The sequence below is a fragment of the Maylandia zebra genome, linkage group LG3 (assembly GCF_041146795.1).
Source record: "Maylandia zebra isolate NMK-2024a linkage group LG3, Mzebra_GT3a, whole genome shotgun sequence".
Classification (NCBI taxonomy): domain Eukaryota; kingdom Metazoa; phylum Chordata; class Actinopteri; order Cichliformes; family Cichlidae; genus Maylandia; species Maylandia zebra.
The window spans coordinates 57,480,463-57,506,182 of record NC_135169.1 but is presented as its reverse complement, the minus strand read 5'-3'; the positions used below and the strand labels follow the sequence as shown (position 1 = coordinate 57,506,182).

Here is a 25,720-nt window from a genome sequence, read left to right as displayed (position 1 = left end):
GATATTTCGATCATGTAAACATAGGGTTGCCAACTCCATGAGAAATAAATAAGGGACACCTCGTGGCCAGGGCCGGGCGACCCAGTTGTCTTCACCCTTCCCAGTGTGGTGAATTTTTTAGCTCTTTTTTTGTGTGTGAAATTATTTTTTAACCATTTGACTTGAATTTGATTTAAGCAGATGCATATTCTTTGTGACATGAACACATGAAAATCATTTAGCCATTTATTTTTAGCTCAAAATGACAACATTAACACAGTAAAATAGGTCTCTTTCTTAAGCAGAAGCCTGTCATGCTTAACTTTTGAGAATATAAGTAAATCTTTCTTTAAAAGAACTCTGTCCTGCTTAACTTAAAATTATATAAATTAATAGAAAACAATAGAAAGAAAAATATTCTTGTAACAGTGCACATTTAGTGCATTTAGTACAATTGGCTTCAGTAGAGGCATTATTTCAGCTTTTGCTCCCGTTTGTAAACCCGCTTGAGTACGCATCATAACTCATCATCATTATTCATGTATTACTTTTATGTATTAGTCATCTATTTGTTGTAATCATCTATCCTTGCAGTTGTTTATTACACAAAATAAATTATATTATCACACTTCTGGCCACATAGCGCTGATATTCACTGCACATGCCCATATTAACCTTAACCAGAGGGTTTAAAAAAAGAGACAGTGTTTACATACCATATCTGCTTCTGCCGTGGCCTGGTGGACAAAAAATTGGTTTAGGGTTCCCCGAGCTTTCACGTCCCTCATGTTCTTCATGTGCCCACCACTAGAAGCTGCCTATGGAAAAAGTGCACCGGCACACAGTGCAGTGTCCTTTATAGGTGTTATCGTGCACTTTTCCAGCCAGGTGTTTTCCTTTTCCCATTCCTCCCTGTACTTTTGCAGCCTTTTTTTTCTTTCTCTGAGGGGAACAAACATTGCTCGCTCGTGAGCGTGTCGCCACAGCCGCTCACACTGCTCACACGCAAACACGTAAACGTCGGTGAAAAAGACGGTGCAGCACGGTAGTGCAGCGTGTGATCTGGACACAAGCGATGGAGGCACAACTTGTAGAACTTTGGAAAGCTCATCCGAGCCTTTTCGATGTGGCATCACAAAATTATCACGACCACAACAACCGTGAAAATAGTTGGATTTACACTGCTGCTCAATCACAGCTGCCTGATCAATGTTTTTCATTAGCAATTTAGCAAAGTTGATGGTGGTGGTGTGTCTGTGTGAGAGAAAGACAGAGAGAGAGAGAGCGACAGATTTTCTGTTATAACCTTCATTATATGGAGGCACAGTGTGCGCACTCAGGTCGCATCAGAGCATCGGGCGGTATAGTGTGAGACCTGCATCGTGACCTACCAACTGCGAGCCAATCGTGCAGTTTGAAAATTGCAGTGTTTGCCCAGCTTTAGGTGTACTGTCGTCCAAGACTTGCAGCACAGTGTCGGCGTTTGTTTCCCTGTTGGCCAGGACTGGCCTGGGACAGAAAATCGGGCATTTTGACTAGAGACCGGCCCACCAGGTATTAAAGCCATAAAGCCTTTGAATGAAAACAAACACTGTTGTGACAGTGATGTACAGTCTTGTTGGTATATGTATGATTTCTATACATTTTACATCAGATAAAAACTTTGGTTGTAAGATTCAGATAATTATTTAATAACAGTGAGACATTTTAAATGAGAATAAGAAAGAAAAATGGTAAAATGGTCTGTATTTGTAAAGCGCTTTACTTGGTCCTAAGGACCCCAAAGCGCTTTACACTATACACAATCATCCACCCATTCACACACACATTCATACACTAGAAAAGTATTTCTTTGTGCCCCCCTTTCCCTGTTAATGCCCTACCTGGCCCCCTGGCAACACTTTGCTAGACCCGCCTGTTGTAGAAGTTTTCCATTTAAATAAAGCCTGCAGACGAGCGGTGAGCGGTAGCTAACATTCTTTAATCAAAACACACAAAGAACAGACAACCAAGCTTGATGGAGAGCCTACATGACCACGGGGCAGGGTCAGCAGAGTCTCCCTGAGCCTAGCATGGCTCTCAGTTAAATACCTTCTCCAGGAACAAAAGGCAGTACACAGCTGTTTCACACCTTAACACTAGAATTACTGAGCCTTTTTTTTCCCTGGTGCGAGTCCCTACTACTAGATTTACTAGCCCTGCGCAAATTTGCGTAAATTCCACTGGCACTGCGTTGTCTTTACAGTCCCTGGCACAGCAGCTGCAGCAGCTTCAGCAGCCTGCGTCTGTGCTAATATTTCCTTGTGCTACATGAATCGGCAACGAAGTTCCTGAGCTAGAAGACTCAGAAACAATCTTCTTTTGCCTGTCCACCCTGTACATGCCTTGTACAAAATGTAGGCATTCACCGCTAACGGGTCCAGCATATTGTAGAAAACCGCTACTGACCACCTGCATGTTGCTGCTCTTATGGAATACATCCGCACAAGTTGAGTAAGTTCACGCCAGACTTTATTCACCGTGCCCCATAACGGCGTTTTGCGCTGCAGCAGTCTGTGCGACAGTGACAGTGAAGTAAAGAAATTGTCTGTTGTGACGTTTCTCCCATCATCCAAAAACGGCTCCATCAGTTTCATGACCACGTTCTTGATCCCAAATTTGTCTGGCTTGGCTGCGATACACTGTGTGAATGGACAACGAACCTTGGTAGGGAACAGCTGTTCATCTATGGTCATGTGTTCTCCTGGAGTGAAACTCTTAGCACAGTTCTTGTTGAAGCGTGTCCAGATGTCGGAGATCGCCGCAAATTTATCTGTTTTCACCCGTTCTGCCCGCGTGTCCCTGTCATCAAATCGAAGGTGTTGCATAATTGAAATGAATCTATCTCGGGGCATTGTCTCTTTGATTACTGGCACCAGAAATCTTTCTGACCAGCAATCCACAATGGCACCAACAGGACACATGATTGCTCTTACAAACAGGATTGAAATGAATGTCATCAGTTCATGAACTGACAAATTCCAGTCCGGCTCTATTCTGTGGGCTTGATGGACCGTACACTCCCTGATGGTCTGCAGCATTCCCACGTCTAACAGGCAAAGGAAGCTTTGGAGCACACTTGTAATCTTGCGCTGTCGGAAGATAAACAAATAGAGAATGGTAAATTTACATGAACCTCACTCTAAATGGGTTTATATAAATATCATATCTACTATGGCAGTGACAAACCTTAGCAGACTCTGTGGGTCCAGCTTGCGCAGTGAAGCACGAACGATTTGCTACTGCACTGGGCATTGCAATGTCCTCCTCTACAGTGCCGTCTTTTGCCGTGTGGCTCTGGCTGGGCTTCCCAGTACCACGGGGCCTCTTCTGTGGAGGCATGTTGGGTTCTTGTTCCGTCTCCTTTTCAGATTCTTCTGAGGAGGTATCAGTGGCCTGCTGGACAAATGAAACCTCTCCTCCATCAGAATCTGCTTCGTCCATTTTCTGAAGCAAAGCCAAAGCCTGTTGCGCGGAGAGGTTCTTCCTGCGTGGCAGTGATACGGAGGCCATCCTGATGTGCGTTCTCAGAAATGCGAACAAGAAATGATTCTCCCGTCTGGGTCGGTCTGCTTTTATGCACAGCACTGTGCTGTAGTCAAGCAATGCCACTCCCTCACATACACAGTGACAATGGAACAATGGAAGATCTGTGCTGAGACTCAAGGAAGGTGTGAATGTGTGTCTTTTATATTTGCAGGTCAGTCAATGTGTGGGATATTTTGTATAGATACGGCAGGCATTTCTGAAAGTCGTAACACAGAGGTTTGGCCTGACTTGGATCTGAGCAACTCTGAGTGTGCAAATGCAAATGTGCCAGGCCTCAAGGATAATGGGTGGTTTGCACAACAAAAGCTGGAGGAGAAATGAGCTGACGACCTGTGGAAATCTCAGCAGGGGTGATTAACACCTCGGGACTTGCACCAGAAAATAAAAAAGCCAGTAATTCTAGGGGGTGTTGGGTTTAGGGAAGTTACGCAAATTTGTGCAGGTTTAGTAAATCTAGTGATAAATACGTGGTAGAAATCCCAAAAGGGTGATTCTGTTCACCTGGACATAGCATTTTCAACGGGAGAAACGCCTCCTGAACTGAATTGTCTCAGTTGATGGCCATGCGGTTGGCCTCCTGAACTGTTTCTTTGGACTGTTTTTCCTCCTCTTCTGAGTTTTCCTTCCTGGAGCTCCAGCACCCACCCAGGTTTGGTGGAAATGTTCTAATTTTAAGAGTTTGATTGCAAAAGAATAAACTGCTGATGTCCGCAGAAGTTTTTAACTTTGGTTGAAAGGACAAACTATGAAAAATAATAGACCTTTGAGGATTTGAGCATATGGCAAACATTATGCAAAGTTCCTCTTAATTGTAAAACACAAATCTGAGGATGTTGGAAGACATGTGTGGTTCTCATCAGCTTTGTGGCATGTAGATGCTCCTTTTATTAATATTCCTAAGTCCGGAAGAATACTCATAAACACTGAGGTCCTGCTATGTGCCAATGTGTATCTGGGCCATTACTAAACAAAGATGTGAAGCAATGTTAATAATTGTTGGTAACTTTTTTTTCATTTCCAGGTTTCAGTTACTGCTGTTGATATGTTAAGAGTAAGAATAAGTTCAGATTCTCTTAAAGATAACAACACTAATATGTTAACAATTGTTCGACTTGTGGAGGTATTTTGAGAACCCTTATAAACATCTGAAGGAAAAATATTCTTTAATCATAGATGCAGACTCATGGAAAAAATATTGATTAATCATTTTATTTGATTTTGTAGAGTTGGAACAAACAGATTGGATTCTCAAAATCAGTCAGTTTCTTGGGGTCTGAAGCAACAACAGAACAGGGCTCTGAATTTTTGGCAGAAGCCCTTTTTTTTCTTCTTTTTCTCCTTTTTCTCCTTGATTTTAATGTTGTCAGACTTCTCTGAATTATTAGTAAAAGAGACAACTGGCTCAGACATGGATAGACATACAGAAGGGAGTTCCTCACTAGGAAGATCATCAGACGTTGCCAGACTTTCAGAAGCAGGCTCTTTAGTAGGAAGAACATCAGCCTTTGATGAACTTTCAATGAGAGGTTCTTTAGTAGGATGAACATCTGGAACATCTGACTTTGGCAGACTTCCACGAGCGGGTTCTCCAGTGGGAAGAATATCAGCCATTGTTGAACTTTCAAAAAGAGGTTCGGAAGTAGGAAGAACATCTGACTTCAGAACACTTTCCCAAGCAGGTTCTTGAGGTTCTTTAGGAGGAACAACATCTGGCTTCAGCAGATTTTTACAAGCAGGCTCTTTAGTCGGAAGAACATCAGCCTTTGTTGAACTTTCAAAAGGAGGTTCGGAAGTAAGAAGAACATCTGACTTTAGAACACGTTCAGGAGCAGGTTCGTGTGGTTCTTTAGTAGGAAGAACACCTGACTTCAGAACACTTTCACAAGCAGGTTCTTGTGGTTCTTTAGTAGGGAGAATATCTGACTTCAGAACACGTTCACGATCAGATCCTTTTGGTTCTTTAGTAGGAACAACATCTGACTTCAGCAGATTTTCATGAGCAGGTTCTTTAGCTGGAAGAACATTGGCCTTTGTGGAACTTTCAACTGGAGGTTGGGAAGTGGGAAGAACATCTGACTTCAGCAGACCTTCAGGATGAGGTTCTTTAGTTGGAAGAACATCAGACACTACTGGACTTTCACAAGGGGGCTGGAAGATCTGGCATATGCTCGTCTTTGCTACATCAGAAATTGCCCTGAGTAGTCCTGGTGCAAAGTTTGCAATGTGGCTCAGCAGAATCTTTTCTGAATATTTCTCTCTGACTTCAGACAGGATACTTTGCACCATGTCATCTCTGATGGACCTTGAGAAGATGGCCTGGTTTTCCGTTGTTAGGAGAGATTTGGACACTCGATCCAAAGTGGCCTTTGTCACACTGGTGGAGAGGATGCTCAATTTTTGGGAGGACATGTTCAGTAGGGGGTAAGAAGGAAGCTTCCAGAAGCCATGCAGGACACGGGGAACCACCTCTATCACCACGTCTGTTGCAGTGAACAGTTTGGAGGTTTGTGCGTCCTGCTGCCTCTCTTTAAGGAGGTCAATGTACTTCCTGACATTGCTGAGGAGCTTAGGTGTTCTGCAGAATAAAGTTATAAGAATGATCTTTTACACCTATTTAAAAAAATAACAGAAATTTTGAAATACTGTAGCTGGACTGTTAATGATTTTATGTCAGAGGTGACTCACTGAAATTTAGGAGGTATGGCCTCTGGAAATTCCAGCAGCATCCGGGCTTGAAACTCGATGTCCCTCATTTTATTTATTGTGTTCACTGCCCACACCTGAAACAGAAAGCATGTTTACATTGCAGTTTTGTTGAGAGGTTATGTGATTGTAGTAAAAAAAAAAAAAGATCTCCAAATGACTAAAACTCTTGTGAGTTTTCTAGTCTTACCAGTTTCAGAAGAGGTTTGGCTTCTGTTTCTTCCAAACCCTCCAATTCAAACTCCCAAAGTCTTCAAAAGAAAACAAAAGAGAGGTTTTCTCTCAGCATTTACACTTCAGCACAAACAGTTTCAGGTGTGAGGTGGATGGTCTGTAGGTGTCACAGTAACTCACTGCTCTCTGACTGTCTCTTTGCTCCTCTCCACCAAAAGATCTCCCATATCTTCTGCAGTGAGGCTTGATGGTATTTGGTTTTCCTTCTGAAGTCTGAGGAATTCCATCATCATTGCAATCTAAAAATAAAAGGAGACATTTAATCAGCATCAGTCCCAGGTCTTCAGAAATCACCTGACATTTTATCTCAGTTTTGGTTTGGATGGATCTGGGTCTTACCTGAGCCCTGTAACCTGGTAGATACCAGCAGATCTCCACAGCTGTGTTATATATGGGTGTGTTGAACAGCACCTGTCAAAGAAATAAGAAATTACTCATTGTAACTTAACCTTCCTCTCGTGTTAGCTTTCTGTTATCATCTCTTATGTTAGCGGGTCGGTTTTGACCCGTGAATTAAATCAGCTATAAAATATACTAAAAACAATAAGTTATCATCCAATTTGTTTCTCATCTCTTGGTTACCTTGTTAGGCTTCCTTATCCATGAAAATGTTGGTTTTAATACTTTTGGTGTGGGCCTCTGGGTCTTTTTTTGTCTCTATACCCCTCGATTTCAATTAAAAAAAAATTGTAAAATTAACCTCAAGAGAATCATATTAATAAATAAAAGGTTTCTGTGTTACCTGAGTATTACTGAGGGGTATAGGACACATCTCTTAAATAAATCTGTTTTATTGATTTTTTTCATTTTAAGATTAATAACTAAAATGACATCGATGGTGTTACGGGTCAATTTCGACCCATAGACATTTACATCAAGAAAAGACAAAAAAAGTTTGTTTTTTTCAGCAGTAGACCTTTAATATAAACTGAAAAAAAGAAAAAGTCCACTCCTCCTTTGTTTTGGTTATAGCCGTGGGTAATTGTGGGCTTTTTATCACTTCCCAATGATACAGCTTCACCTCAGTTTCCTTTGTGAAGTTCTTGTCCAAGGTCATATCTGGTAAAAAATAAAATAAAATAAAATATCACAGCTGATATTGTGATCCTGCAGTCCAGTGGTCATATGGAGGACCACACATTTTCATTGTTTCTTCTCAGGGATGCCACTCGCAGCTTTGACTGTGAAAATCTGTACATTCCAGGCATAGTTGGTTTTTGCATCACAGGCTTCCCAGATTTTTCTGCCGTTTTTCCCTTGCATACTGGGTATATATTGCCGGAAGGGGCATTTTCCTCAAAAAGTGGACAAGACATTCATCCACTGTCACTGGCCCTGGGATGAACATCAGTGGAAGAAGCTGCACCCATCTCTCCCAGACATCCCTGATGGGAGCAAGTTTGTCAGACCTCGGTCTGGTCTCTCTGTTATCAAATCTGAGGACTCTTGAATCAAAATGATATCAAATGTGTGAAGTGACATCGTTGCCCAGAAAATGTTTCTGCCTGTCGATGCATCCCATAGACGATCAGTGGCCTCATTGCAGCATCTGTACACTCCAGCAAGAACAATGAAAGCATCCAGGTATTCCTCATCATGTCGCCATTGACTTTTTTTCCTTCAAGGTTTATCATAGTAATGATGATTCTTTCTAGTGACAATGGCATAAATATCTCAAAACATCTCTTGATGTCACTGACTTTGGTCAGAGCAAACCTTGTGATTCCAGGGGTCATTTTGATGACATTTGCAGCAGCTGCCCTGCCATGTACATCATGAGGTACTGAGCTCCAAAAGATCTTACCATTTTTGGACTTGAATCTTTCAGCAGGAGTAGCTTCAGCACCAGCGACCTCCACCTCTGATCAGATGTGTCTGTGTCTTCTGGATGATAGTCCACATTGTCTTCCTCCTTAGAAACCTGCCCATCTGAATCGCTATGCTGCTCTGTGTCCTCTCCTTCATTTTCACCAAAAATATGATCCAGAACTTAGCTCACTGTGAATCTTCTTCTCATTTTTTGTATGCTGCAAATTGTAAATGTGCACTCTGGAAGTCAAATGGCCACTCAAATAGTGAATTCACCTCACATGCCCGTGTTTATTTTGTTTTGTTTTTGTGCAGGTATACTGCAAAAAACATGCAAAATAAGAATCCCCTAAAGCTCATATGATTAGGAGAGGCGCTTGCTGTAAGTGTTTTAGCTGACAGTGCACTTATGATTTCAGTTTTGGCTTTAATTATTGCTTTATACTCATAATATTATACCTGGGTCGAAGCCGACCCTAACAACACAAAGGTCATAATTTCAACTAGGGCATTTTATAATTTAGTGAAAATAATTTTTTTTATTTTATTTTGTAGAAATAGAGGTTCCTGACAAAGTCAAAAAGCCTTGATACAATAAACAAATGTATGTGATTTTTTTATGCATTTGAAATTTAAAATGGGTCGGTGCCGACCCTAACACGAGAGGAGGGTTAAATTGATTCTCAGTTTGTCAGCTTTTTAAAACTACATCAAATTCTTCAAAAATGCAGTAAAAACAAAAAGTGTCACATACCCTGATGGGTTTGTAGATCCCTTTACTGGCTTCCATTAAAACGCTGCTGTTCTATCACAGTTGGGGAAGAGAAACTTTCCAAAACTCTTCAAAACTTGTGTAAGATCAAATGTAGATATGAAAATACTCCTGACTTGATGGTTTTTCTTGCACAGATGAGCTCTTTTTCAAGTCTGATGCAGATTTAAAAATACACAATTCTAAAACAGTCACCATGGAAACATTTGATCCCTGCTTTATGTCATTAAATTAAAAGAAAACACTCTATTTTACACTACATTACACTATATGTTGTTCATTATATAAGTAAATAAGGGTAGGCTACAGCCGTCCTTAGGTCACTCCTGTGAAAAGATGCATACAAACTGGTGAATCAGAAAAGAAAGAAAGCCAACCTGCAGCATTATGTCCTTTTATGTTATTTCAATTCACTTCAGTTTTATTGATACAGCACCAAATCACAACAACAGTCGGCTCAAGGTGCTTTACTTTGTAAGGTAGACTCTAAAATAATATACACAAGGAGAAAAACCCAACAATCATATGACCCCCTATGAGCAAGCACATTGGCGACAGTGGAAAAAAACTCCCTTTTAACAGGGAGGAAGCGCCGGCAGTAACAGGCTCAGTGAGGGGCGGCCATCTGCCAGGAGTGGTTGGGGTGAGAGAACGAAGATGGGACAAGAGGCATGCTGTGGAAGAGAGACAGAGATTAATAACAAGTGTGATTCAATGCAGAGAGGTCTATTAACACATAGTGAGGGAGAAAGTCTCTGTCTGCTTTTCCTAATGCTGAGGTGAGGAGGACTATTAGCCAATATAAAGGCGACACTGGCGACCCGAGTGTGGAAACAAATGGTTTGCACAAGAAGCGGTCACTGAGCGATCAAAGCTTATTTACCACACATAAAAAATCAAGGCAGAGTAGAAGCGGGTGGATCGATTTTTAATGAATTTTAAAATTATGTTTGTTTTTCTTATTCTTGAAAAAAAGATCATTTAACCTCGCATTTGTTTCCCTTTTTATACACTACTACTTATGTGTTTTTTTCTTATTTATGTCTATATTGTTTAGTTAAACAGATGACAGTTTTCCCCTTTTTACTACTTTTTGAACTCTATGCTGATGTTTAAAGATTTTATTATTACTAAATAATGTTTTTAGCAATTAGGTGAAAATAAATACCAGATGAAACGATATTCTCTTCTGTTATCTTTTATTATTTGTTACTTGAATCAGTATCCGCGCTGCACACAATCAAAGTTATTTTCAAAACATGCAGAAACAGGTCTTATTTTGTTAACAAAATGACAAACCATTGCATCGTTACAAACAAGGTTATCACTGTACATATTAATTAGTCTTGAATAAGACGCTCCTTTTTGGACATGATATAGAAAAAGCACACAGTGTTGTCCGCAGGTTACCGAAAAGTCCTTCTGAACCTGTCTCCCAGAATACAATATCCGAGCGGTGTTTTTAAAAGAAAAACTTTTATCTCGGGTGAAAACTTATCAGGTGAGTTACCGAAGCTGTCAGAAAAGTGCCCTTGCTTGTCTTTGTGATATAGAACGCCAACCAGTGCTTCCCAGGTAAGTCTGATGGATCTGTATTCACAATGCCCATGCATGGATATCTGATGGGCTTTGTTGGCAGCTGGTCACATGCTAAGACGCCTAGAAGATGAGCCCTGTTACTAATCCTTTTAACAATGCTGGTTAGTTCTATTGTATTCATTTTGAATCTTTAGTAGTCGTCCAGCAGCACTTGTCTCATATTAGATATTTGGATGACTGAATCAAATACAGAGTAACACACCAGGTTCATTGTTCGGGGTAGCGGATTTCTGAAACGGGTTTCCAGCCTCACGCTCCCTGTTTGAACTAATGATACGTTCCCTGAATGTCCTTCATCAGCTTCCAGATTGAAACAGGAATTGTTTGGCCAGATACGACTGTCCATCAGCGTATAAACACATGAGTTCTATATCACAGTTTTAAAATTAAATGGATTACGTGTAAAAGAACCAGGATAAGCTTCGTTATCCACGAAGGCGATGATGTCAAATTTAGGCAACCTGCCCATAAATAAATTAGTTGATATTCTTGCCCCAGCAGGTGTGGAGAAGGTCTTTAAAGAAACTCTGCCTACAGCATATTTTGCATTTGCATGATGCAGCGCCTTGCCGTGTGCCAGCCTGACACTTGGTGAGACACTGATTCTTTTCACAAATAAGCTGGCAGAGACGATTTTAACTTTATACGCGGTGTTAGCTCCAGTCATGAGAGCAAATTCGTCTTTAGAGCGCACAAATTTCAGCGACAGATCGATTCCATTAAGTAATAATTTTTCTTGAAAAAACAGGTCTGCGTGTACTGGAGCAATCAATTCAACAATACTGCTATTCGCTGTATAAGTACCTCTGGTCACCAGACCCTGGCTCTCCCCTTCTATACATGTATCATTCATGTGCGAGGCTGTGTCTGTACAGAATAAAGCGCTGCTGAACTGTGTGTCTAAAGTCTGCTTATTATAATTGATAAGACATTCTATTATGCCTCTGTATGGATACGTGTTGGATGATTGGCTAATCAAGCGATCCCCCAAATTTACATCTACCTGACTAAATAAGGTGCAACCTGGATAATTAACAAGTCCCACGTTTGTGTCACGGGGTGGAGAGGGACAAGTTACCTAAGATATTTTTATTGTGCATGTTTGGTTTTGTTTTTACTTTCTTTAATATTTTAATATTGTATAGTGTTCTATTCTTGGTTTTATTGCATGTTTTATGGTATTCATCGGTGACTTGTCCTGGAAAGTCTCCGCCCCTCCTTGATTATGAACCCGACACACCTGTGAGGTCCCGGGGGCCAATAAGAGTGATGGGAGACGAGAGAGAGGAGATTGATGGTGGAGTGAGGACTGAGAGAGTGAACGGTATCAGGCGGTGGCGGTGCCACAAGCCCAGACAGGCTGGTGCCGGTTGGTGTGCCACAGGAAAGCGGTGGCAACCGGAACAGAAACATCGATAGGGCGGCGAGACGCTGCCGGGTTTTCCCTTCTTCTAAGGCGGCTAGAGTTGGCTAATGCAGGCACCAGCGCGCAGAGGCACCAGCGCGCAGAGAGCACCAGCGGAAGCCACGAGACGGCTGTGCCGATTTCCAGTTTTAAAGAAGCGGCAGGCGGAGTTGAGAGCTCTGCCCACCCGGGCATATCGGGGCGTGAGTGCGAGAGGGAGGCGAGGACTCCGCTGGTTCCTTTGGTTATACCACCTGCTGGATTTCTTAGCTCCCTGGGACTTTTAGGTCGTGGCGCAGGCCACAGGACTTTTAATGTTATGCTTTATTGATTTTTACTGTGTTACCCCTTGGCCAAGGTTGTTTTAATTCATTTTACATTTTTAACTATTTAAATATAATAAATTATATTTTTAATCTTACAGTTTAAATTGTGTGCTTTCCCTTGGCGGCTCCACTGCTCTGCCCGTTTTGAGGAAGGTTTCCTTCCTTTAAAAAAAAAAAAAAAAACACAAAACACTGTGGAAATAAAATCAGCCTTTCCGCTCCGTTACATAATCATCCCTGCCTAAGTTTGTGCCGTCAGCATCTGTGATTCTTACTCGTGTGTAGATATAGGAATCGTTTAGATCCAGGTAATCCTCTCCGGACGATGAGATTTAAACTCGATTGGACCTCCGTCTGTGATTGCAGAAACTGGTGGAATTTCAATAAAGGTCGTTTTCTCTATGGACGTTTGTGTGTATGGGACAGTAAAAAGATCGAGCTCTGTTTTTAGACATTCTCTGATTGGTTGTGTAACAGAGCCATTTAGAAGATGTCACATGCTGTAGTTTTTGAACGACTGGTTCTGGGTCTTTTCACTCCGCGTGGTTGTCTCCGTTTGGTGGCTTTCCTGGCAGGTTTTGTCGTTTTACGCTTTTTAGGCGGCGGCGTATCACGCATGCGTGCAGTGGGAGGGGTCTTAGAAGGTTTGGGTGTATACACATACAAGCTGTTGCCATCCTGTTTAGTAGATGTTGGCTTGGTTATGTTGGATATCACATCAGACACTATGCCTGATGCTGCTGTTTTTAGGTGGGGTTTGACTATGCTGACTCCTTTTTTAAACAACGGTACAGCAATTCTAAACAGGCTGCTGAACAAACCTCCCAGACCTGCGCCACATTGCGTGCTGGTCCCAATATAACCATTCAATTCTCCACCAGCCTGATTTAAATAATATCTTACAGATTTTGCTTCATCTGTGTTGTAGACAGACATCCTTATTTTTTACAAATGGTGTCTTATGGGTCGGAAGTTGAACTTGACAAACACCTTCCCGTATAAAAAGGGTATGTGTTGATTTTGGTCGTCTTTCAAATCAATTTCTATGTCATCGATTAAGGATTTCGAGACTGGTGTGTAGTGTGGGCTGTCAAACTGAAGAATGGCTCCCCGACGGTCATCGTCTGTTATATTTATTGCTCTTAATAGCCGCGCATGGGCGTCACCCACAAGCTGGTAATCAACGATATCTGCATAAATAAAAATGTTCTATTTTCCGCCGTATACATCTGCAGGATGTGGTGCGTATGTGTTTTTATAATGAAGTACAAACGGGTCTTCTGATTTGAATCCTAAGATTCCTGCCAGTCTCCCTCTAAATGTGAGAACTGTGCCCCTATAGGGCCCATAACACTAACATAGTTACTAACTTCACTGTATTGTGTTTTAATGTCGGTGTTATGTTTTAATGTTTTATTATCTGCGCCACAGATGCATAATGCCCCACAGACAGCTCAATCACGGTTATGGACAATGCTCCATCTTTGACTGGATCATAAATTTCCACTCGCGAATCTGATTGTGGAAAAGACAACCATAGTCTTGGGTATTGAAATTCTATAACACCGACCTCATACGGTTCATTTAAAACAACAGGTTTTGCTAGCTTTGTTCTAAAATTAGATTTCTTATTGCCTGGATAAACATGTGCTGAAGCATTCGAGAAGAGGCTCACATAAAAGCCTGCGTTGTTGTTGTTCGTTTTATCCATTCCTTCCTTCCTTTATCAGTCTTTGTCTAGTGCAGAATGAAAGTATGCAGAGCTGCGGCATCTCTGTTAATCACACTTCAACGATGTCTTTTTCAGGGATCCATGATTTTCAAATGAGAAGGCCAACCGAGCCATTTGACCAGCGCTAACTTTTTTCGGTCCTCTTTTTTCTGCCAAGTATTTTCTCTATTTGAAACCTTTTGTTTTTGTCAATAGTCACCTGCTGTATCTCAGGTTCATAAAATACACCTTTCACTGCAGCTCCTGTGAGATCCTCCAGTTTGTATACGGGAGGGTCTCTTCCTAAACGCTCCTTTATGGTAAAGTACTCGTCTGTGTAGGTCTGATGGTAACCCTTTCAGAATATGCCTCGTAGTTTAGATATTCTCTCTGTATCGCCCACATTAAATTTAAAAGTCACCGGTTTTTGGGGTTTCATTTTGTACAGGGTGTTAAAGACTGCTTTCTCATTATCTTTGCACACCTCGGTGGGGTCATTTTGATAGAGCTGTGATAAGACAGGTTATAGGACTGTACAAGATCTTGGATCACATTAACACATCTTGGCGAGTTAACTGATGTTAAGTATTTCCACATTTTCCCCTTTAAGGTGCGGTTAAAACGCTCTACCACACATGATTTCATTTCACTAAAGGTTGAAAAATGTGTGATGTTATGCTGCTCCATTAGTTTTTTAAATGTTTATTATAAAATTCCTTCCCTAAATCTGTTTGGAGTTTTTCAGGCACACGGCCCTCTCTCAGAATATCACCAAAAGCCTCAGCAACAGCCTGTCCTGTCTTGGTTTCAAGGCACCTAACCCATGCATACTTAGAAAACACATCTATGCATGTCAATAAGTACCTAACATTATCATCATCCGCAGAATATTCACGCATGTCAACCAAATCAGCTTGAAACTGTTTGTCAGTCCCGTTAACCAAAACTCTATTTCTGTATCCTTGCATTTCTGTGTCCTCTATCCTTGCAGGTTTATGAAGAGTATACGTGTCATCTCCTTTTAAAAACGCTCCACGTCAGGTAATGACGGCTTTAAGCCTGTTGCCTCACTGACAGCGATACGGAGCTTCTTTACACTTCCTAAACCCCCTGGGTGTGCAGGGTTGGGATATATTTTTCTCAGCGTGTTTTCCATAATCACTCTGACCAAACACAAACACAAATGACCAGAAAAAAGTGTTAGCATACGTTTTTATTTCATTTTCTGTGTAGTGCACAGTAAGGTTTTTATAACAGATGTGCATTAAATCTTGTGTCTCCCAGACCAGTAGTTTCCAATCATGTGGAGCAGCGCTGATTTAACTCCGCGGGTGTGATGATTGGTATTTAGCAGGTATCCGACATTCTCATCAGTGGTGCAAACAATGTGCGGCACTGATCTCAGTTCACACAGAAGACGCTCTGCAGTGCTGATGATTTGTGCTTCAGCCTCACTGACACTGTATGAGCAAACAAACAGACGGATGGCCGGGATGAATCGGGGCGTCCGGAGCTTTTCCATCACCTCATCATAGCAGGTCTCGAAGAAAAACACAGGCAGCTCAAACAGGCAACTGTGTTGTAACTGGCTGGGGTGACCGGATTGGCATCCATAACATATCTCCTGCACATACTCATTCAGTGCCGTCGACAGCAGGTGGAAGGTTGCGAGTTTAATGTTGAGTTCCGTTTCCTCAGACGGGTGTGATCCTGCAGAGTCCTGTGAGCATCCTGGAGAGGGGGGCGGAGTCGGTGGGGTCTGGTGTTAGAGTGAATTGTTAAATGTTTGTCATTTTTATGTTTACCATTTGTACATTGTTTTAACTCTGATGAAAGAAATTCCACTGTCCTTCCCCCCAGATTCTCGAGGATCAAGGTGGGGGGCTGTAGTCTTTTATCACAGACACATCCTTGTGCTTCTTTTGATGTAACCTTCCTGCGTTTATGACCCTTTGGTCAGCAGGAGGTCTGACACACACACACACACACACAGACACACACACACACAGACACACACACACACACACAGACACACACACACACAGACACACACACACACACTGACACACACACACACACACTGACACACACACACACACACACACACACACTTACAGAAGTTCACACATATACATACAATGCCTTGTCTGGGCGTGGCTTTGTTCTGACGTGTTTTGTGTGAACGGTCTCTCAATAAAGGCAGCAGGAGGAGGAGGATCTAGAGGTCATTTTCATGGTGGCCTCCCTTGCGCAAATAATCGATCGATCGACTGTCTTGTTTTCTTCATGATGAATAAGTCTCTAGAATTCGCGGGGCTTGTGGAAACACAGATCCAACATCTGGATTAGCAGTGCTGGAGGGGGAGACTCTGAGCAGTCCACAACATGGCAGATGTTGTCTGTAAAAGAAATCCACACATTGCATTTTTTTAAAAATATCGGGTATAATGCCAACGTCTCTCACACAGAGACAACCTACCATTTGGTTTTTTTTTGTTTTTTTCGGTCCTCAGGGTTTTTGGCCTCAACATGGCAGAAGGTAAACCAATCTTCGGGCCATGTGCGAGCCGATCATATATACAAGACGCGTCCTAATATTCTCATAAGAAGAGTTGTTTGTATGTGCTAAAAAAAACAAGCCTCAGAATGAAAACAAAATGAGGCTAATTAGTTCTTTGCCTTATATAGTGTACAAAGGTTGCAGCCTTGTTCTATCATGGAAATGTTAGTAGACTCCTATGACTCACAGAACATCTGAGCCGACCTGGTTTTCCATTTTAGGATGAAACCTCTTCTCACCCACACTCTATTCACCCACGCTATTCATCTCTGTTTTTATGTTGCGGCTTTTGAGCCGGGTCGTAACACTGAAGATCACAAAGATCAACATTAAGACCAGTCTGTGCATTCAAAGCAGTGACAGAAAAGAGTGTGGGGCATTAACCCCCACTCACTGAAATGGCATCCAAGATGCCTTCATAACTTTAAGAAAAGGAAAGAAAAAAGGCAATAAAATGTAACTCTAGGAATCACTCATTTCATCCACCTTTGCCACCATTTTCCACATTAATTAGAAGATGAAATGAATCGATTAGCTCAAAGAAATTCCACTGCAGACGAGTGTTTTGGTGGTTAACCCTTGGTAAGTCCTAAAAAAAAAAAAAAAAGTACCCCTTATGAAGACCTAGAGCCAAAAATCGACCACGCCATAAAAAGTGCTATAAAAAGATTATACATTAATATTTTTCCACTTTAAATTAGCCAATATTTTAGACCTACTTCTCCTTGAAATATTCATATAAAGTTTTAATTATATTTCGCGATTTTAACCTTTTATATCCCGGTTTTGTCACATGAGCACACTGCCTTTTTTGGCAAAAAAAAAAAGAAAAAATTAAATATTTTCCATAAAATACATTTGAAAGTTATATTTTATTGTACTTTTAATTAGGCCTTTGGATGGTCTAAAAATTACTACTGACCTTCATTTTGATCGGCCGTTAGTTTTTTTTGCAGGAGAACGTTTTTCACTCTTGCCCCAATAAATGCATATTACCTTGTTGCCATCTAAAATCAAATAAAAAGCATTATGTAAATAAAAATACAAGATCAGTTTGAACCAAATAAACATTTATTTTTCAACAATGAACAAGAACATGTATATGGTAAATGTAATTATGTATATTGTTGTTGGGAATGGGGAAATGTATGAGAGAGAAAGAGAGTGTGAGAAAGTGAGAAAGCAGTGAGAGGGTGGGGGGCGTGTGTGTGGCTGGGGGGTAAATGTCTTGCTCAGGTAGAGCAGTGGCTGCAGACAAATTTGCTGTGGGCTCGGCAGCTGAATTTTCCACATTTGCTGCATGTGTTTCCCACTCGCCTCCTTTTCCCAACACAGAGCTCACAGAGCTTCCTGCCCTTGGGATTTGTCACTCCAGAGGGGCCTGCAGCAGCACCATCCTGCGCATCTCTTACTAACTCAGCAGCGGCTGATGAGCGGGGAAGACGCTGTCTTTGTGACAAATGGGGCGTGATCAGGCCTTCTCCCACCTCTTCAATGAACATCCTCCTCCTGTGTGGCTTCTGCTGATGCCAGGCCTGATCCACGGAGGTCCACAGCATGAAGGCGTTGTAGAGGGAGACGTCTATGATGTGATGAAAAAGGGCCATTGGCCATCGATTGGTCCGTCTCCTGCAGGAGTAGGTGCCGACAACCTAACAAAAAATAAACATAACAAAAAAAAAAAAACAACATAAAACCTCTGTATATTTTACACAAGAATATATGAAGAAAAATGAATAAAGGTGTGCGTAACTGATGCGTAATGACACCCACCTTATCAAGGTTGTCGACACCTCCTTTGCATCGATTGTAGTCTGTGATGATCGCTGGCTTTTTTCTCTCGTCATCGCTGACCTCCGGCCTGCGATGTTTCGTGCTCAATAAAAGCACATTCCTGCCCCGTCGGGGAATGTACGACACTAGGGTCTGTTTCGCTGAAAAGGCAAAGATCGAGGAGTAGACGGCTCTCCCTCTCATCTGGCGCAAAACGGGCGGGATTCCTTTTTTGTTCTGGCGGATTGTGCCGACCAGAGCCATTTTATTTTTGAGGAGTTCCTCTGCCAGTTCAGATGAGGTGAAAAAAAAATTGTCGACTGTGACGACATGCCCATGGAGCCCGTCAGTCATCTGCTGGACGACCCTCATCCCCTGGTTTACCTCGGCCGGTTCGCCCGCTGCTCTCCCGGTGTAAACCTGCAGCCGCCAGGCGTATGATGTCTTGACATTGCATGCTGCCCAGACCTTTATGCCGCATTTCGCAGGCTTTTTGGGGATATACTGGCGGAAACTGCACCTTCCCTTGAACGGTACCAGCTGCTCATCCACCGTAAGGTCCCGGTCTGGACTAAACAACATCCCCAGGCGGTGTGCCCACATGTCCCATATCTGCCGAATGGGAGCCAATTTGTCCGCACGTCGTGCAGGTCGGGTGAGTTTGTCATCAAATCGGAGCGCTCTGGTTATGTGACAAAATCTTTTCTCAGCCACTGAGGCACGGAAAATCTTCCTTCCCGTTTTCTCACTCCAAAGGCTGGCGATGGCCTCGTGCTTTGACCGGTATACACCGGACAAAATTAGCAGCCCCACATAAGCGAGCATTTCGTTGCTATCTAAATCTCTCCAGAATGAGATGTAGCGTCTGCCCTGAAGGTTTGTCATTGCAACTATATGCTGTATAATCCCATCAGTTATGTACAACCTGAAGCTGGAGAGTGGGTCCGTAATTCGGGCTACGGCGTAGTGGGTCGGTCCCGGAATAAGCCCCGTGGGTGCTGCGACGTAGCGCAGCGTCTCGGCGTTTGTTGCGGACCATTTCTTCCCATCTTTGGAGGTCCACGCCGCTGCTTCCTCCGGCGTCCTCCCCTCGTTCTCATCTTCAGAAGAAAAATCAGAGGACGACTCCTGGTGATCAGTGTCGAGAGACGAATCATCCGTGTCACCCCCGGAATCAGAGTCACTCTCGGCAGATGAAGAGGAGAGATCCTCGCTGTCAGAGCGCATCAGGATGTCCACTACTTCCTCGGTACCGTGCCATCGTGAAAATGCCTACTCCCGCGCTACGGCTTATTCTTATAACCTCTCCTGCCTGCACCTGCATAAACAAGCTGAGGTTGGCGACAAAATAAAGTCTAATTTGTTTTTTATTCTTGTTTTCATGTTAGATTTGTTTGCATTGCAGGGTGTACTTCAAAGAGGGAAGGCTTTTATCTAAACTTAGAATGAGACAGACACAAATTTTTTTTCTTTTTAGGCAGAGAGACCTTTATTTTATTTATTTTTAAATATAAAGGTCAAAATGCACCCTCTAACAGCCCTAAGGGCAGAAAATGGTCCCGAACGAGCAGCGGGCCAAGCTGCTGCTGCACTCGGGGAATGAGTCTGCCTTTCCCGGGTGTATGTCTCGAGCAGCCCGCTGGAAAAGGTCTATGTTCCAGCAGGCGTCACATGCGGAACAAGGGCGCCACCCGGTGGCCAAATAAAAAAAAATTACAATTCTAAGGCCCCTTGTCCAACACGGAACCGAAACAGAAGCCATCACCCATACGTTAATGGTAATAATTCTGCAGTGAAAAATAGCGTTTATAATGGGTTTCAATGGGGCGATTTATGGCTCTAGGACCTCATGTGGATGGCGGTTTGTAGCTTAGCCACTTTAAGCTAATCTAATAAATGGAGACTGCAATTCTAAAGAAAAAAGAAAAAAAAAGGGTCGGAAGGTTTGGCTATATTCTATTCAACACAGTGAAAATGGCCTAATATTAAAAAACGCTGGGGATGAAAAATGGCTGTAGGTCCTACTGAGGGTTAAACTGCAAAGCAAGCCACGCACATGGTGCAGGCCACTTCTGTGGGCTCTATCAGGGATTTATGTGACTAGTCGACTAATTGTCACTAGTCTGTATCAGACTTACCAGTCGTTCAATCTAATTGTTAACATTTTAATTGATGCCCAATGCTGGTACATTGTGTTCTAAATGTTAGGCAGCGATCTACCACCAGATGGTGCACTGTTGTTGAGAAACGCCATAAATCTATTAATCTACCCTGATCTTCTTGTTAACACTGAGATCGCAGATACACGCAGAGGAAATTAGTTTCCTGAGAGGTGGAAAACCTCTCCTTTAGGAGAGCAGTTAAGTCAATGGGGGAGGGGCTCAGAGTAGAGTCACTACTCCTTCACATCAAAAGGTGACAGCCACCTTGGCCAGGAGGCTGTTCCAGCTGGGCACGTCCTACCAGTAGGAGGCCCCAGCATCCTTGGTCATGCTAGCCAGTTTACATCTATCAGCTGTGGTCAGGAGTGGTCCTTCCTGCTGCCCCCACAACCTGACTAGAAAACGGCTGTATAATGTATTACCTGAATCATTCTCGCCACACTTAGACGTACTTTTAGATTCTCAAATGATTGTCATATTTTAATAGAACATCTTTTGTAGTAATGCATTTTCATTTGTATTTAACAGAATGTGATAAATGGTTTAAGATACCTCTGCGTCTAGTTTGACAGTTTCTATTAATCAGTTCTGAAAATCAACTCAATATCTGAATGTTCCTTAGTTTTACATTAGTTGGTTAGTCTAATTATTTCCCCCTCGATTAGTCGACTAGTAAATAAGACGCCAGGAACATCCCTACTCTTCAGACAAAATGTGAGTATGAATTACACACCAAGGTATTAAAATGGATATGGAGTATGGCTTTGGTTTACCATAAACAGCTGATGTAAGGACATCATTAATGTACTCTGTCCAATGAACACTGGAAACAAGACTGCACTGACCTTGCTGGCAAACCTCAATGAGTTCAGAGTTTCCCCAAAGCTGTCGGGCTCCGGAGCAATGTTAACAAACATCAAGCTGCAAATAAAGACATCCAAAATTAGTGCCAAAGAATAAACAGTCACAATCTGAAGTGATGAGATCAAACGCTGTTAAATATTTTTTGGGGATAAATTCCTTCAGTTTTATGTGTCGTCATTATAAAGATTTGTGATGTCAACAAACTCACGTTTTGCCGTTTCCCCCCCAAACATCCCTGAAGGAGGTACGTGAGCTTCGAGTTCCTGTAAGCTACGCAAGTCTCCTGGAACACAAAGGCCAAAAAAATCATTAATACTGTAAATGTAAAGAAAGCAGGTGTGACATCTAAGACTACAGAAACTGCAGCTGCAGACCTTTTTGGCCAGAGCGGCGATAACGACGCCCAGGTTGGACAGTGAGCTGTTGATGGCGGTCATCTCTTTGAAACGGTCACCCTGAGACTGGCTCTTCACCATTCGTTCACTGCCAGCCAAGTCCACCAGGCACAGAGTGGCTACACACACAGAGAAAACCAACTCTTATAGGAAGCAGTGATCCGTTTTTCCTTCCATTAAAGGTAGTTTTAATACTTTACAAAACACTTCTTTTAGCGCTCAGGGGCTCAAACATTAACGTTGAGTCATCAGAGCAGATTTTGCACTGGTTACAGTAACAATAACTAACCAGACTAAATATTATAGATCCAAAAAGAAGAAACCACATTCCTGATGCTGGTACTTCCAGTGTGATACATTTGCACTTGACATCCCTGCCGGCATTAACTCCCTCAATATCCAGCTGGAAGACTGAGTGGGAGCGAGACGAGCGGTCATTCTGGGCTGTCTGGGCAGTGGAGCGATTCTGATTGGCCAAAGCAATCAGACGGAGAACCTGAGAGGACGAGGGAACGTTTTAAAACATAGAGCATCGATAAAGTTTGATGTATTTTCAAAGTTTGGTAACAATTTGTCAGCAGATTTGAAATTAATTTGTTCTGAGCTACAGATGTCTGTCTGCTGTACCTGATCCTCATTGGAGACCCGCTCATAGGTGAGATTAGTGATTGTCAATTCGTTGCTGGCTGTCTTGCGGATCTCATGCTCAGGTCTCTTGCTGGACTTGCCGGTGAACACAAGGTCCCTCAGGGTCTCATTGTAAATTTCGACGAAGCTCGCTGTGAACGTGAACTGTGAAGTGAGTGGGGGTTAATGCCCCACACTCTTTTCTGTCACTGCTTTGAATGCACAGACTGGTCTTAATGTTGATCTTTGTAATCTTCAGTGTTACGACCCGGCTCAAAAGCCGCAACATAAAAACAGAGATGAATAGCAGAGTGTGGGTGAGAAGAGGTTTCATCCTAAAATGGAAAACCAGGTTGGCTAAAATGGCTGGTGCCACCAAGGCAAAGACTAGTGCACTGCCGGGAAGCTTGCCTCAGGTATGCTTTTATCCACACCTGACTAGGTGTGGCCAATTAGCACCAGCTGAAAACACTGAGACGATTAGAAGCTGCAGAGGGACGTAACATTCAGTATTGATATTTGTAAATGTAAACTATGAGGATTTATTTATTTTTAATTCTTTTCTTTTTTTTCCCTCTTTTTTTCTTTTTCCAAATAAATGTCCCGATTGAGTAATGAAACTAACCCAAAGGAGAATTCTAACAATATTAGACAGGCCATTCAATATGCTTTATCGTGGACAACTCGTGGCTAAAAACCCACACACACACACACACACACACAAACCTCTAATCAAACATGAAAACGGATAATCCAGCTGAAGCTTCAGACAGCCGTCAGACAGTGAAACACTTCCATCTGCTGGACTCGAATAACAAAGACGCTGCTTTGACGGGTGAGGGAGTTTCAACAAGTCTGCAACGACTCAAGCATCAAACTACAGAACTATTCTAGCGGACATGGTGCTCTAATGACTGCTTCATTAACGCAGGTCAGAAAGGATCAAACATATCAATAAATTATAAAACACAAAACGTCTCTTATTGCCCAGGGCTCAGGAAGTGAGTGTGTTCCTTATAGCCTATTAAACCTTAGCAGGTTATTTTGATGTGTTACAGATGAAACAGCTATCCAGTAACATTCAGCTACAAAAACGCTTTTTTATAATTACTTTTTTACAGCTTCGCACTTTTACACAAGTTTTATCATCAGTGTCACAATGGCTGCTGCTAAAATTGAGTACAAGATATTTGTTGGCCTGATTAAAAGGTCTTGCTGCGTGCTCAATCATCAGGGAAGTAAATCTCCAAAAGTTGATTCTGTTCTTCTGGACGTAGCGTTTTCAGTCAGAGAAATCAGCTGACTGAAGGAACAATGGGCTGGGAGGTCAGTTCCTTAATCATGATTATGCAAATTCTCATGACCATTGATCAACAACCACTGATCAATGGTCCTGAGTACCATTCACAGAGAGTTGGAGAACGGCTGCAATCACAGCATTGTAAGATGGTGACAGATGTACCCTTAGGCCCCCTCCTTGATTCAGAGAGGGTCTTTCCCTTTTCACGTAAATGGCCTCCTTGACTCCGCCCTCAAACCAGCGTTCATTGCAGTTATTGTTGACAATCACATTGTGTCGTGTAACCATCCAGCTCACATATTCAATGTAAATGATTTGTTGAACTGAAGACATGATGAATGTTCCTGCATTAAAACACATCCAGCCTAGTGTTCTCACTCTCCCTAAATGGATCTGTTACATTAGTGATATATGGGAGTTGTGTTTCAGTCTTTTCCACATGAGGACATTTACATTTAGTTTTTGCTTTACTGATGAGTGGCTGGTTAACCTGCAGTGGTTGAAGCATGTGTCGGTCGTCTGGAAGAGTAGGTGTAGAAGACGTCTTTAATGAATGTAATGCTCTGAAGGTGTCAGTGATTACTGTGAATTCATTATAAAAGTGGATTTCAGTGAATAAAGTGAATAAAGACAGGCCCTCATGGTGACGCTCAGGTGTCCATAAAGTGTAACAGGAGAGCTTTGTCATACTTTCAGAGATTTTACATGAGCCAGTCTTTCAAAAATTACATAAATAAATAATTCATTCATTCATCCACAGGAAACACAATGCTCATATCTGAAAGTAAACTCTGATATATATCCCCGACTAGAGTTACTACTAAATAAAGGATCGCCCCAAAACGACTAAATATATAAAGACACTCTCCAGAAGAAGTTAAAGGGATTTTATTTATTGTACAAGCAATATCTTCATAAGAATTACAAATTCTGCAGACATATTACCTTCTTACTGAACCTGAACAACTCACACACAGACGTGTCTGCTGCTTATCTTTGTTCAAACATGATGTTTTATCTTCTCTTCAAAACACATTACTCATCTTTCTGGCATCGTGTTACATGAAAACACCTGCATTCTACCTGTGTCATTGTACCACAAAGACAATGATTGCAACACTGTGCTTGCAAAATAGAAGAAATAAGACGACCAGCAAATACATAAAAGATGGTAAAAGTGATTCCATCTTTGTGTCTCCTCCCATTGTTTCCCCAGTCTGTCTAGTTCCCATATTCCCAGGACACCGCTGGACAACAAGTGGGTATTCCAAGACTGAGAGACAGCCAGAGTTGGCAAAAGATCAGACATTCTCCACTTAAGTAGAAGTAAAAATACTATTGTTCCAGTGAAAGTTAAAGTACTGATTCAACTTCATTACTCAGCTAAAGCAAAAAAGTACAGGCTCGAAGCGCTTACAGAGAAAAGCAGACAACAGAATACAACAGAATGCTGATGGCGGCAGTAACACACACTTGGAGGAGAGGCTCCAGCCGTCCATTCCAGCCCTATCCCTAACATTAACTCTAACCATAACTTTAACCTTAACCCTATCAGGTCTTGTTTTACAAAGCGATTCATGATTAGAACAAAAAACACATTTACACATACCGATGATTTGTCACATAGCATCGTTACCTGTTGGGATGAGAACGTGTTGTTTCCAGAGCAACACAAATTGGGGTGTCTGTAGCTCAGGTAGAGCAGGAAACCTACTAATCAGAAAGTTGCTGGTTCAATCCCCGCCTGCTCCAGCCTGCATGCCAAATATCCTTGGGCAAGACGCTAACCCCAAGTTGCTCTCCGATGCATCCATCGGGAGGATGAATGCGTATTAATGTTAGATAGAAAGCACTTACAGAGAAAAAGCATAGAAAAAAGTGAGTGCATGAATGAGGCAAGTTGTAGAGAGTAG

General features: G+C 42.2%; 3 protein-coding genes across 3 annotated transcripts in view; all 3 read right to left on the bottom strand.

Moving 5' to 3' along the window:
- LOC112433238 (NACHT, LRR and PYD domains-containing protein 12-like) overlaps positions 1–25,720 on the bottom strand; it is a 428,555-nt gene that overhangs the window by 77,840 nt on the left and 324,995 nt on the right. The gene's annotated exons all lie outside the window — the stretch shown is intronic.
- On the bottom strand, positions 4,816–6,926 carry LOC143416849 (uncharacterized). Its single transcript, XM_076882517.1, has 5 exons — positions 6,844–6,926; positions 6,625–6,743; positions 6,461–6,521; positions 6,253–6,347; positions 4,816–6,142 (listed from the first exon to the last, which is right to left on the bottom strand). Exons 2-5 carry the CDS (start codon positions 6,735–6,737, stop codon positions 4,822–4,824), a joined length of 1,590 nt encoding a protein of 529 aa, XP_076738632.1. The 5' UTR covers positions 6,738–6,743; positions 6,844–6,926; the 3' UTR covers positions 4,816–4,821.
- On the bottom strand, positions 21,402–22,678 carry LOC112433228 (carboxy-terminal kinesin 2-like; the record flags this gene model as incomplete). The annotated part of the gene is made up of 5 exons (XM_076877888.1): positions 21,402–21,542; positions 21,694–21,768; positions 21,860–21,999; positions 22,238–22,376; positions 22,508–22,678. Coding segments are annotated over 5 exons (540 nt in total), but the record flags the coding sequence as incomplete, so codon positions are not given.